Genomic DNA, 12,041 nt, shown 5'->3' on the forward strand with positions numbered 1-12,041 from the left:
CAGGTCCATTCATTCAGGAAACATTTATAAAGCACCTACTGTGTGGTGGGCCCTTTCCCAAGCACCTAAGACAAAAGATCCTCACCCCCAGGGAGCTAACCTTGCCGTGGGGGGAGATACACAATCAAAGAAGGGAGGGAGGATTAAAAAATAAAATAAAGAAGGGGGGGAAATAGCATGTCACATGGTGATAAGTACTAAGGAGAAAATGATCCCTTTTATGCACAGATAGATACATGGAGACATCTAAATATGGTTGCTCATAAGATGCTCACCCACTAGTTTTAGCAGCGTGGGGGCTACGAATCACAAGATCAACAGTTTGAAACCACCAGCTGCTCCACAGGAGAAAGATGAGGCTTCCTACTCCATAAGGTGTGACCATCTGTCTGTCCTTCAGGGTCCCTGTGAGTACAGATCACTCTGCGGCAGTGAAGCAGTGAGTGAGCGAGCCAATTCTTGCCTAAATCAGTTGTTCTGATCGCTTGCTTTGTAGCATTGTTTTTAATCAATGCTGAATAAGACAGAAACATCCACGATTACATGTTTCAATCAGCTTAAGAAAGGGAGAGAGCCCAACAGCTTTGGGCTGGTGAAGGCGGGCGCTGGGGTAGGGTATGAGAGGTGTGGATCCCCTGGCAGAAGAGAAGTTGGCCTTTGTGCTCAGTTCCCTGGAGGCTGATGGAGCAAGGCACATCAGGAGGCACGATGCCCTGTATCATGGCCACGAGGTGAGGGCAACAAAGACTTTGGAAGTGGAGGCTCTAGAACAGCGGTTCTCAAACTGGGGATTGTGACCCCTTTGGGGGTCGAACAATCCTTTCACAGGGGTCACCTGATTCATAACAGCAGCAAAACGACCGAGATGAAGTAGCAAGGAAAATAATTGTATGGTTGTGAGGGTGGAGGGGCCCATGGCTGGCATTAGGAAGGATGAGAACCATGGATCTAAGAGCTTCCTGGTTGATGACCATGCAGGAAGCAGGCAACTAGACACAGAGGCTCCCTGCTGTAACACTTCTAGACTGTTTCTTCTTTTGTATCCTTTGGAGTTGTCAGCAATCTGTAACAAGTGAGATATCATTGCTGTTGTGGTTAGGGATCACCAAGTCGGTTCCAACCATCGTGACCCTGTGTACAAGAGGAAGAAACACTGCCCGGTCCTGCACCACCTTCACCATGGTTTCTATGTTTGAGCCCATTGCGGCGGCAGGTCCCTTGAGGGCCTTCCTTGTGGTTGATCCAAAGCCAAAGTCAAACTCACTGCCATGGAGTCATAGCTGTAACTGCTTATGGAAGTAGAACGCTCAATCTTTCTCCCTTGGAGCTGCTGGTGGTTTCCAACTGCTGACCATGTGGATCGCAGCCCACCGAGGAACCCCCACACCACCAGGGCTGCTCCTGGTTGTTGATTGGACTAAATAACTGCACTCGCTGCTACTGAGTGGGTTCCTACTCATAGAAACCCTGAAAGACAGAGTCCAACCGCCCTTGTGGATTGCCAAGACCAAGCATGTTTCTGATAACAGCGAGCCTCACCTTTCTCCCAAGGAGTGCCTGGTGGGTTCCCATAGCTGATCCTGCGTAGCCGCCTACAGCATCACCCCCTCTGCCCCCAGGGCTGCACTTGCTAGGAATCCATGCCTTCAAGTCCTCGTCCTACTCCAGGTCTTGCTAACTGACGGAGGAGAACTGCTCCACTGGGTTTTCCTGGCCGTCATTTTTACAGGTGCGATCCCCAACTCTTTCTACCAAAAAGGATCTAGGTGCATTTGGATTCGCAGCCACGTGTTTAAAGGATGGGATTTGGAGTCAGAGTTGTCGGGGCATGGAGGTGGGGGGGAGGGCGACACTGGGTACTGGACACGTGACTCTTGGAGTCCCCCCTGACTGGGAGTGAGGGTGGTTCATCCTCAGGGCTGGGGTGTGGGTTCGCAGGGGGGCAGCAGCCTCTCTGGGGTGGCTGGGCATTCCAGACAGGGGCAGGGGCGGCTCTGGAGTCTCTCGGAAGGCCTTGAATTTTTGAAGGGGCTGAGAGTGGCTCCCAAGAGCTTTCTCCCAGGTCCTGGAGTGGTCGGATCCTCCTTCTCCTCCTCCTTCTTTCCTTCCGTTCCAGTACCAGCCTGGAACAGGGAGGGTGGGACTAAGGCGAGTCACCTGTTCAACCCTACAGAAGCATGAGCTTAGGCATTTGGATGGGAGGGGAGGAGAGTTCTTGAAAGGTCTGAGTGACAGGCCTGGCAAGCTGATTCCCAAAGGGCACAGCCTTGAAACCCCTGTGGGCCACTCCTGCTGGGCAGGGCTGCCAGGAGTCAGAGGGTTTTGACTGCAACAAGCTTGCTTCTTCGCTGATTGGTCCTGTTGAAGAGATTCCTACTTAGGAGATTAAAAAAAAAAAGATGCAGAAGCAAACCTCATCCTGAGTCAAAACAGTCCTGCACCACAGACCCGATGCTGAGCCAGCAGAAATGGTCAGCAGAGGCCGATGTAGAGAGTTACAAAGTTGCTTGGAGGTGACCGGGGCAGGGGGTGGGGCAGGGAGCACAGGGAGCGATTGCTTCCAGGGCGAGGAGTTTCCGTGTCCCCGGGGTTGAAAATGTTTGGGGTGGATGGCAGCGATGTTGCACAACAGGACGAGGGTAATTCATGTCACTGAAGGGTCCACTTGAAAGTGGTGGAAAGGGTATGTTCCTGGTGGCACGTTGTTTAAGCACTTCTCCTCTAACCCAAAGACTGGCTGTTCAAACCTGCCCAGGGGGTCTGCGGTGTGTGTGTGTGGGGGGGGCGGGGGAGACCTGCACACCTGCCCTTGTAAATATCACAGATGAGGAGACTCGCTGGGTCAGGAGTGACAGACAACTCAGAATATCTTGAAATCAATAGCACCTGCTGACACCCTGTTTTACTACAGTAATATGATTTAAAGGGCCCCTAGGTGGCCTGACAGCACCTGACGCCATGTTTGACCACTCACTCATGGCCATCCAGTCGATTCTGGCTCACAGTGGCCCTAGAGGACAGGGTAGAACTGCTCCTGTGGGTTTCCGAGACGGTAACTCTCTATGGGAGTAGAAAGCCTCATCTCTTGCCCCAGGAGTATCTGGTGGTTTCAAACAGCTGACCTTTTGACCAATGTGCAACCGTGACACTACCAGGGCTCCTGTTCTATCACAGTGATACAATCTAAAATGCTCCCCGGTGGGGCAAACAATTTGCACACCCCCCCACTAACCTCCAGGTGGGCGGTTCAAATCCCCTGGGCAGCAGTGCTGGGGAAGAAAGGCCTGGCAGTCAGTTTCCATTCAGATCATAGTCAAGAAAACCCTATGGAGACATTCTACTTTATACACCTGTAGTCCTCATGAGCCCCATTGATGTGACAGCATCTTATAGCAACATGATTTTTTTTTTAAAGACCCCAAAGTATACAAAAACACAAGGTGGTGACTGGTATGGACTGCATCATCGCAGCTGTTCTGGTGTATGGGAACCCATGGCAAGAGTCCTGAGGTCACCGGCAATTATACTTTGCTGACCTGACGTGCGGACAAGAGGGGGTGTGTTATCATGCTGCTTGTTTAAGAGCTGGGTGTCTCAAATTCAGCAAAGGCTGACCCCTGGGACTTGGTCATTCTCTCTGGTGGTAATCTGTCCCATGCAATGAAGGATGTTGTGGCAGTTACATAATCTGTCAACTTGAGGAAGGGATGGAGTCTGACCTGTCAGTCAGGTCGCAGCCTGATGACCTCATTTGGAGGCACGATGGAGATAAATGGCTTGTTGGAGGCAGGACACACACACTGTCTGTTGGTATTCCTGATAACAAGACACATGGAGCTACGCTAGAGTCCTGGAGCTGGAGGAGCCATGTGGAGACCCACACCAGTGCCAAGATGCTTCCACCACCACTGGATCCACAAGACTTTCCACCCACTGGTCTGTGATCTTCCTGCATTCGGCATCATTACATGTGTTGCGTGAGTCTGAAGAGGACTTTTTAAACTGGTATCGGATGTATAGGGTAATATGGGACTTATGGACTTGATCTTGACTGGGCTGGGATGTTTTCTCAATATCCAATTGCTCTTGTATATAAAGCTCTTTCTTATACCCATGAGTGTCTGTGGATTTGTTTCTCTAGTCTACCGGGACAAACACAGATGTTGGGTTAACAGATGCCACTGTTTGCATCCCTTCCTCCAGTCACAGCACCAAAAATGTCTTCAGACATTTCTATGTGTCTGCCAAGGGGCAACAGCATCGGCATGGACCGCCTCCCAGGCTTGCATCACCCCCATGACTGGATTGTTGTGACCCAGGTGCTGATTCAGCTATACATTTGCTTTGGGTGGTCGCTTGCATCTGGCTGTGTATGTGTGAGTGTGTGTGTGTGTGTGTTTCTGTGCCTGCTTTATTTTAGGATACAAAATCTATTTTTTAATTCCAAAATGGGCTTTTCATGGGGAAACTTGAAAAAGTTGTACAACTTCTTTCGAAGACCAAACCGATGGAAATCTCCATAGCCATGTACTTGGGACATGTTGCCAGGAGGGACCGGCACATGGAAAAGGGCATCATGCTTGGTAGTGACAAGAGCCATCGGAAAAGAGGAAGACCTTCAAAGAGACGGGTTGACATGGTGACTAACAACCCTGGTGAGGATGGCACAGGGCCGGGCAGTGTTTTATTCTGTTGGGCATATGAACGGACTCAATGGCACCTCATAGTAACAACAAGGACGTTTGCAAAACATGGATTGTCAGATGGTAAAATATGCTCTCAAGATACAGCAAGGAGACCTAGTGGCCCAATGGCTAAATGCTTGGTTTAACTCGATGAGGTCAACTTAAGCAGCAGTGACACTATGTAGGTAAGGTGACCAGACGTCCCGCTTTTGGCGGGACAGTTCTGATTTTTAATGATTTTTCCTGTGTCCTGTGGCGTTTTAAAAAAAGTCCTGATTTTTGGAAAGAATGCACGACAAGCTAGGGTATACGGTTTTCGGCTGCCATGTGGCTGTTTTGCCAGGATAGGAGTTTTATCAATGGTGTCCCGCTTTACCAATGTGAAAATCTGGTCACCTTATATGTAGGGTCACTATAAAGGCTGTCTCTCTTTATGGGAGCAGAGAGCCTTATCTTTCTCCTGTGGAACGAGTAGTGGGTTGGAACTGGCAACCTTGGGGTAAGCAGCCCCACGCTTATCCAGCACTACCAGGGCAGAGTTCACACACACTTGGTTGTGTCGACTTGCTACTCTGTGAGTGCCCTCCCATGGGTTTTGCCACATCTTTGACATGGGATGGGGGCAGGTGGAATTGTAGATTGTGAGAAGTTAGACCTGCGTGTCCCTTGCTCATTGGGTAGCCCACCCCTGGTTCTGGCCATATTTCTTTCAAGATAGACTTGTTGGTTCTTATGGACTGGAAGGCAGCTTTGAACCAGCTGTGTGTGTGTGTGTGTGTGAATCCACCCCTCTAGCCAACCTCCCTCACCACAGTGACCTAAACAAACCCCCACCTCCACCTGTGGCACTTCACAGTTCTCCCCCAAGGTACACGCAGCCCCCCTGCCTAGAACGTGCTTCCTAAAGGTCACCGTGCAGGCACCCTCTCTTTTCATCCCACCATCCCCTCACTCCAGACTGGGATTTCCCTGCTCTGCTCCCACACGAAGCCCTGGTGCCGTAGTGGTTACACAGTGGGCTGCTAAGTGTAAAGCCAGCAGTTCAACACCAGCAGCTGCTCCCTGGGAGAAAGAGGAGGCTTTCTATTCCCATTAAGAGTTAGAGTCTTGGACACCCACAAAGGGCAGTTCTGTCCTGTCCTATAGTGTTGCTATGAGTCAGAATTGACTCCATAGCAGTGGGTTTTTTGGTTAACTTTGACTCCCCCAGCCCCCATCCTTGCCGCCCTTTATCACAGCCCTTAGCTGGAAGGCCTGTCGCTGCCTCTCAGCTTTAGAAGCCAGGCTGGCAGAGTTTATATCCCTGTAGAGGTGAGCACAGTGGCTGGGACACAGCACTCAATAGACTCTAAATCCGTAGGGGGGAAATCCTTCTGCATAATCGATCGTCTTTGGTCATAAGTAGGTTCCAAAGGCGGGGAAGTCTCCCTAGCATTTTGAATCAGTATTTCAAGAAGAATGTATTAAGCATCGACTGTGTGCCAAGGCACTGGGTGAAGTGGTGGTCAACATAAACCATCTCTCTGCCTTTATGACTTGAATCCATTTGGACCGTGGTGCCGGTGAAGACTAGTGAAAGTACCAGGGACCGCCAAGGAGAACAAACAGATCTGCCATGGAAGGACAGCCAGAATGCCCCTCAGGAGGAAGGATGGGGAGACTTTGCCTCATGTCTTTCGGACATGTAGTCAGGAGAGACCAGTCCCTGGCAAAGGACAACATGTTTGGTAAAGCAGCACGATGGCCACAAAAGAGGAGGCTCTTCAGTGAGCTGGGTGGACACAGTGGCTCCAACCACGGACTCCAGCATTTGGGGGGATGGGGCAGAATCAGCAGGGTCTTGTTCGTCTGTATGAAGGTCCCCTGTGAGTCAGAACCAATTCGATGGCATCTAACAACAAGGACAACACGGTGCCGATCGGGTAGAGATGACCGACGGGGAGGAAGGAAGCCAGTCTGGGAGGGTTTTGTCTCCAGAGAGTGACATGAGAGAGACTGAAGAGTGACTATCGGAGGGGACATGTGGGTCTTTGGGAGGAGCACGCAGGTCGAACTCCCAGAGAAGCAGGTGCTCTGCCCGGGTGAATATTTGCAGGGAAGGTGGGAAACGCGTGCAAAGGACCTGTGGTAGGAAAGAGTCTGGGTCTTGGTGCCAAACTGACAAAGAACCACCACCCAGCCTGTTACCCCTTGGGCAATGTTGCAGCGTAGAACTGCCCTGTTGGGCTTTGTGTGTTTACGAGCATAATCGTGGAGGGAGATTCCATCCCTGGCAGGCTCGAACCACTCCACCTTTATGCTATTAAAAAACAAACAAACAGACAAACCTCAAACTCACTGCCATCGAGTCAGTAGAACTGCCCCTGTGAGTTTCTGAGACTATAACTCCGTGGGAATAGAAAGCCTCATCTTGCTCCACCCCACCCCCGCCTCCCCCAACAGCTGGTGGTTTCAAACTGCTGACCTTGGGCTTAGCAGCCCCAAACCGCTATACCACCAGGGCTTCTAACCTTTAGGTTAGAGATGAGATCAAACCGTTTCCACCACCCAGGGGCCAAGTTTGGTACCTGCCCCAAACGCCCTGCTACGTCTCACAGAACACAACTCTCACTCCGTCCCTCTTGCTCGAAGCCCTCCCATGGCTCCCTAGTGCCGGTGTATTAAATCCAAGCTCCTTAGGGCCAAACTGGGCAGTTCTTGGTTACACAAAGGTCCCCCTCCCGTCCCTAGAAACGTCACTCAGGCACACCTCGGACACGCCCCCTCTCCGGTGTCCCGGACACGCCCTATCTTTCCATTGGTCCGCTGGGAGAGTGCTGAATTCTGATTGGCTAGAGTGGCCGTCAGTTAGGGCGGAGGCCTTGATAACGCCGATCCCGAGCCTCGAGGGGGCGGGCTCCGACGCGCGCGCCGCGGGGCTGCGGTTTCAGGTAAAGTGTCAGCTCGTGGGGTACGGAGAGGGGCCTGGGGGGAACAGGGCCCAGCGGACTAGAGCGCAGCACGTCTGCCTCTCTGCAGGCTCCGCGTGCTGCGACGGGGCGGGCGCGTATCCTCCGGCCTGACCCCTCCCACACTGGGAACCCCAGGTCCGGGACTAGTGGAGCTGGGGGCTCTGGATCCGGGAGATGCCCCCCTTCCGCCCTCCAGGAGCCAATCGCGGGGCCGCTAGTTCGCCCCTTAATGCCCACTAGGCTCTGGGACCCTTCTCCCGTTTCACTCCCGATGGCTTGGGTCCCAGGGCCAGCCAGCCCCTTGCTGTGAACTCTGCGAGGGGCATTCGGAAACGGTATTGGCAGGGGACGGACGGCCCCCCCCGCGGCCGGCAGACAATGGGCGGCGGATGGAACCGCCCGGCCGAGTTTCCTGCAGGAAACGGCTCTGTCCCTGCGAGGCTCTCCTGGGAAGGCTGGAATTGGGGGAGGGGGTTCTGGGAGGGGTGACCCGGGACCTTTCCACCTGCCGTCTTCAGCCTTGTCTCCCAACCTCAGGGGATCCTGAAATCAGTCCCAGCCTTTGGGGGTGCCGTCAGCTTTCCAGGACCAGAGCCGCACTGCCCGCTGTGACTCCCACCCCGACAGCTTCCAGTACACAGCTCAGCATCCCGAAATAGTCCCTGGGGCGGGAGTGGGGGCGTGCGGCGGTGGCTCTGACGGCCTAATGAGGGGGTCTCAGGCTGGGGATCCGGCTCTGGTGGTGACAGCCCAGGCAGCGAGGGAGAAGAGGGCGGGTTCCTCCACGTCGCTGCGTTCCCCCAGTGGGGGGCAAATGGGAGGGCTGGCTGGAGTGCGGGCCCGGAGGGCCACACCCACTTGGTCTCCTGCTCTGATGGGCTAGGCGACTATTTCTAAGTGAGCAGGTGCCCTGGCTGCATTGGCTAAAATGAGTAAGTTCAAATCTGCCTCTGCCAATACGTGACCTTGGCTAGGCCACTTCCTCTCTCTGTGCCTCAGATGATCCATCTGCACGATGAGAGAGAACGATGATAAGAATGCTTGCTACGGAGGATTTTACTAAGGAGCCCTGGTGGTGCAAACAGTTAAGCTCAGCTGCTAACTGAAAAACCGGTGGTTCGAACCCAACAGCAAGACCCACAGAAGCAAGGCCAGGTAGTCTGCTGGGCTAAAGATTCCCAAACCCAATCCACTGGGGAGTCCAACTCATAGTGACCCTATGGGACAGAGCAGACTGCCCCAGCGGGCCTTCGAGGCTGTATCACTTTAGGGTAGCAGAGGCCACAACTGGGCAGTTCTTGGTTACACAAATGTCTCCCTCCCGTCTCAATGTTGGTGGGTTCAAACCAATGCCCTTTTGGTGAGCAACGGGGTGCTTAACTACTGCGCCACCAGGCACGTTTTGTAAGGCTCGGAGCCCAGGATGCCCTCTGGGGTGGCTGGACAAAGGGTCAAGTGGAGCTGAGGCCCCTCCGCTGCATCCACACAAGCAATGCTAATACTTGAGGACTGCTTAGGAAAGAGACCAGCTCGTAGTAAATGTCAACCCTTGTTACTATCCATCCCACACTCCCCCATCTCATTTCTCAGCCCAGCCTCTGGCCTCTGGTGGAAGTGCACAGCTGTTTTCTGAAGTCCTTGGGTCTGGAATCCAGGTGTGATCAGGCTGGGGTGGGGGTTGGTGGGATAGGGGAGGACAGGGGCTGACCCACTGAGTCACACTTCAGCTATTTTGAAGGTAGGCTCAGACCCCTGACCGCTGGCCCCAGTTTTTCCACTACCTGATTCTTCCCTGGTCACTTCCTGAAAACAAGTTGTAAATGGCACAGGCTGTCCTTTGTGATGACTGGCTGCCCTGCTGTCCTGCCAGGGAGGTGTGGAGACAGGAAACAGCTGCTTGGGGCTGGAAGGGTCCTCAATGGCTTTAAGGGGTGGGCTGTGTGTGTGTGTGTGTGTGTGTGTGTGTGTGTGTGTGTGGAGGGGGGGCATTGTCAGGGGTCCAGGCTGGACTCAGCTGTGCAAGGTGGGGAGGGAGGGTGGGCTGATGGGTGTCAGGCATGGATAGCCATCGCAGACTTGGAGGCTTGAGCTGTGTGTGGCCTGCTGGCTGAGAGGGGCTGACGTTGAGCACAGCCGGCCTGAAGATGGACAGAGCCCAATCTGAGCGTGTATCCCATGAGCAATTGCCTTCATTGCTCTGTGCCTCGGTTTCTCCATTTGAAAAACGTGAAGCTGGCTGCCTGGCAGGGGGCATGCAGCAGGCGTCCCCTCTCCCAAAGGCATTTGGGGTGGGGTGGCTCTTCAAAGCCCCCTCTTCCCCATCCTGTATTTTTGGCGCAAAAGTTCTGGACCCAGTGTCTGTCCTTGTTAGATATTTACCAATTTAGCAAGATCTCTGAATCTCCCTCAGTTACTCAAGGCCCCATCATGTCACCTAAAGAGCCACACACCAAGCAGCCCACTAATAGTCACAGCTGGGACACCCTGAGGGCCTGGGGCTGTATGACAAGCTCTCACCGGCCAGGGACAGAGCCCTAAAGGATGCCACTAGAGACCTCAAGTCCATTTCCGGTCCATCCAGCCCTCAGCTCTCCACTAGTCCTACAAGGGTGTAACAACAAAAACACACCAAACAAACCCCCCCCCCCCCCGTTCCAAATATTCAAGAGATTTTCTTCTCTGTTATTTATAAGATGCTGAATCTAGCCAGGTGAGTTTTAATGAGCCCAAGAAAGGCTTCCAGCCCTCACCTGGCTTTTATAACGACTCACACACTCCCCCAACGCCACCCCCTTTGAACAACACCGCCATCTAATCGTCTCCAAGAACGATCCCCCCTACTCTTGCTCCTCTTCAACACTTTCCCATCTCCTGCCCTGACCTCCTGCCCAGTAGATGGAGGCCTGGCCCTTGGGGGCCAAAATTTCAGAGCCTCTTAGTGGGGAGGGACACTGAGGTCTGTTTACTCAGACTTGAGAACTGACACCCCCACCTTCCCAAAAGGGGTAGGGCCTAAGTTGTATGGGGTCAGACTGGGGCCCCTGGCCACCCGACCTTTACCTTCCTCCGGGGTCCTTCTTTCAGGGTGTGTCTGGTGCTGGCTCCAGGAACAATGGCCAAGTTCGTCCTGAATCAAAACCTGCCCGGTGAGTGTGCGAAGTGAACATGTGTGTGCACAGATCCACACTTAGTACCCGTGTGTGAGGACGCAGTGGCCAGAGGGTCCTTTCTAAACATCTAGCAGAAAACTCACTGCCATCCAGTGGGCTCTGATTCATAGCAACCCTATGGGGTATGGTAGAACTGCCCCCACCTCACTCCCCATGAGTTCCGAGGTTATAAACACTCAAGCTTCAAATCCCAGTTCATCCTGCATGGGTGCTGCCCACCTCCCTGGCTCATCTCCCCCATCCCCTCCTTTTGCTCTGACACCCAGCTTCCTCCAAGCCCGCCTGGGGTCTTTCCTCTTGGGAACCACCTGTCCCCAGCAGCTTCCACCTTAAATTATCAGCCCCCTTTCAGGAAGACCTCCCCTAACCACCAGAGCCAGAGTCCTGTCCCTCAGCCATTCTTTCATTGTGCTATCGTTGTTAATGCGCTCAGCTGCTCACCAAGAGTGGTGGTTTGAACCTGCCCACAAGCGCCTAGGAAGAAATACCTGGCAATCGACTATCCCCCCATCCCCACCAGCCTCCATTTATAAAACCACCCACTGAAACCCTGTGGAGCCCACTTCTGTTCTGACACACAAGGGCTGTCATGAGTCGGAACTGAGTCAACATTATCTGGAGTGGATTAGATGGTTATCATGGCTGTTTTTATTATGGCCTTCAGTACCATTAGAAGCGATTGCGTTCATTTGTCTTAGTGGTTAGGGCTGAACTGCTATCGACAAGGTCCTCAGGGTGGGAAAAACGAGGTTTTTTACTCCCAACAAGAGTTAGAGTCTTAGAAACCCACAAGGGCGATGGCAGTGAGTTTGTTTTGTTTTTAGCCCACCTACTAAGCAGAGAACAGGGATGTTGGTCTGTCTGGCCCAGTGCTTGGCACATAACAGTAGGCACCCACTAAACGCATGATGACTGAATATTTGGGCGCAGAAAGGCATGCAAGCCCGGGGTCAGGAGTGACAGGTGTGGCGTGTGTGCAGTCCCGTCGTGGAGCAGCAAGGTGCCCGCCGTAGTGCCCAGTGTCTCGGGGACTCCCGACCTGACGCCCCTACACCCGCTCATGTCCGCAGACCTAGGCGGCCCTCGCATGTGCCCAGGCCCAGCCGGCGGCGTCCGCAGCCCGAGCTCGCCCTATTCGGTGGAGACGCCCTACGGCTTCCATCTGGACCTGGACTTCCTCAAGTACGTGGAGGAGCTGGAGCGCGGCCCTGCAGTCCACCGCGCCCTCGGCCCCC

At 53.5% G+C, this 12,041-nt stretch overlaps 1 protein-coding gene across 1 annotated transcript in view; it reads left to right on the forward strand.

Moving 5' to 3' along the window:
• The first annotated feature begins 8,176 nt into the window (after positions 1–8,176).
• Positions 8,177–12,041, forward strand: part of KANK3 (KN motif and ankyrin repeat domains 3) — a 10,761-nt gene continuing 6,896 nt past the window's right edge. The window contains exons 1-3 of the mRNA XM_045290302.1: positions 8,177–9,291; positions 10,721–10,782; positions 11,877–12,019. Coding sequence (XP_045146237.1) covers positions 9,176–9,291; positions 10,721–10,782; positions 11,877–12,019 — 321 coding nt within the window. The 5' untranslated portion in view covers positions 8,177–9,175. The remainder of the gene's footprint in view (positions 9,292–10,720; positions 10,783–11,876; positions 12,020–12,041) is intronic.

The sequence above is a fragment of the Echinops telfairi genome, unplaced genomic scaffold (assembly GCF_000313985.2).
Source record: "Echinops telfairi isolate 266 unplaced genomic scaffold, ASM31398v2 ScPeMD7_36;HRSCAF=134, whole genome shotgun sequence".
NCBI classification, from domain to species: domain Eukaryota; kingdom Metazoa; phylum Chordata; class Mammalia; order Afrosoricida; family Tenrecidae; genus Echinops; species Echinops telfairi.